The 960-nt window shown below is 41.2% G+C and overlaps 1 protein-coding gene across 1 annotated transcript in view; it reads left to right on the top strand.

Moving 5' to 3' along the window:
• The first annotated feature begins 454 nt into the window (after nt 1-454).
• The window catches only part of LOC130808413 (uncharacterized), a 1,092-nt gene continuing 586 nt past the window's right edge, over nt 455-960 (top strand). Inside the window, exons 1-2 of the mRNA XM_057673888.1 lie at nt 455-502; nt 583-874. Of these exons, the coding sequence (XP_057529871.1) occupies nt 455-502; nt 583-874 (340 nt within the window). The remainder of the gene's footprint in view (nt 503-582; nt 875-960) is intronic.

The raw sequence follows: 960 nt of genomic DNA, 5'->3' as shown, positions 1-960 counted from the left end.
CGAGTGTGAACAAGCCTTCATGACTTTGAAGGAAAAGTTAACTACGGCCCCTGTTCTTACTTTACCTGACCCAAAGTTGGATTATACAGTTTACAGTGACGCATCGAAGAAAGGATTTGGTTGTGTATTGATGTAGGACCGTAAGGTGATTGCTTACGCATCACGACAACTGAAAGTACATGAAGTCAATTATCCTACCCATGATCTGGAGTTAGCTGCTATAGTTTTTGCTCTCAAAATATGGTGGCACTATTTGTATGGCGTTAAATGTAGAATCTATACTGACCATCAAAGTCTGAAATATCTTTATACACAGCCCGACTTATACATGCGACAACGCCGGTGGTTAGATTTGATGACAGATTATGATCTGGAGTTCATATATTATGAGGGACAACCAAACATGTGGCCGATGCGTTGAGTAGGAAGTCTAATCTCTCGTTGTCCGCCTGAAATGGAGTTGAAGAGTTGCATCGGGTTTGCCAAATTAAATTTGGAAATGGTACGTAAAAGTGAGTTACAGGGGTGTCTGAATGCCTTGGCTATTCGACCTTCGTTCTTTGAAAAATTTTGAATTCCCAGGATAAAGACCTGAAACTTTTGAAGTTAAAGGAACAGGCACGGGAAGGAAAGGCGGAGGGATTCTTTGTTCATGAAGATGGAAGCTTGAGGTTCAAGGGTCGCTGGTGTTTATCGACAGGGGAGGAATCTTTGAAGGAACGTATCTTGGATGAGGCCCATTGTAATATATTTTCAATCCATCCGGGCGGTGACAAAATGTATCAAGACCTTAAGTTAATGTTTTGGTGGTCTGGGATGAAGAAGGATATTGCGGATTATGTCTCGCGCTATTTGACTTGTCAAAAGGTTAAAAGTGAGCATAAAAGACCAGGAGGTTTACTACAACCTTTGGAGATACCGGTATGGAAGTGGGATGATATCTCTATGGATTTTTTTTTG

The sequence above is a fragment of the Amaranthus tricolor genome, chromosome 3 (genome assembly GCF_026212465.1).
Source record: "Amaranthus tricolor cultivar Red isolate AtriRed21 chromosome 3, ASM2621246v1, whole genome shotgun sequence".
Lineage (NCBI taxonomy): Eukaryota > Viridiplantae > Streptophyta > Magnoliopsida > Caryophyllales > Amaranthaceae > Amaranthus > Amaranthus tricolor.
The sequence above is the reverse complement of the archived record's forward strand: the minus strand, read 5'-3'. Positions and strand labels throughout refer to the sequence as shown.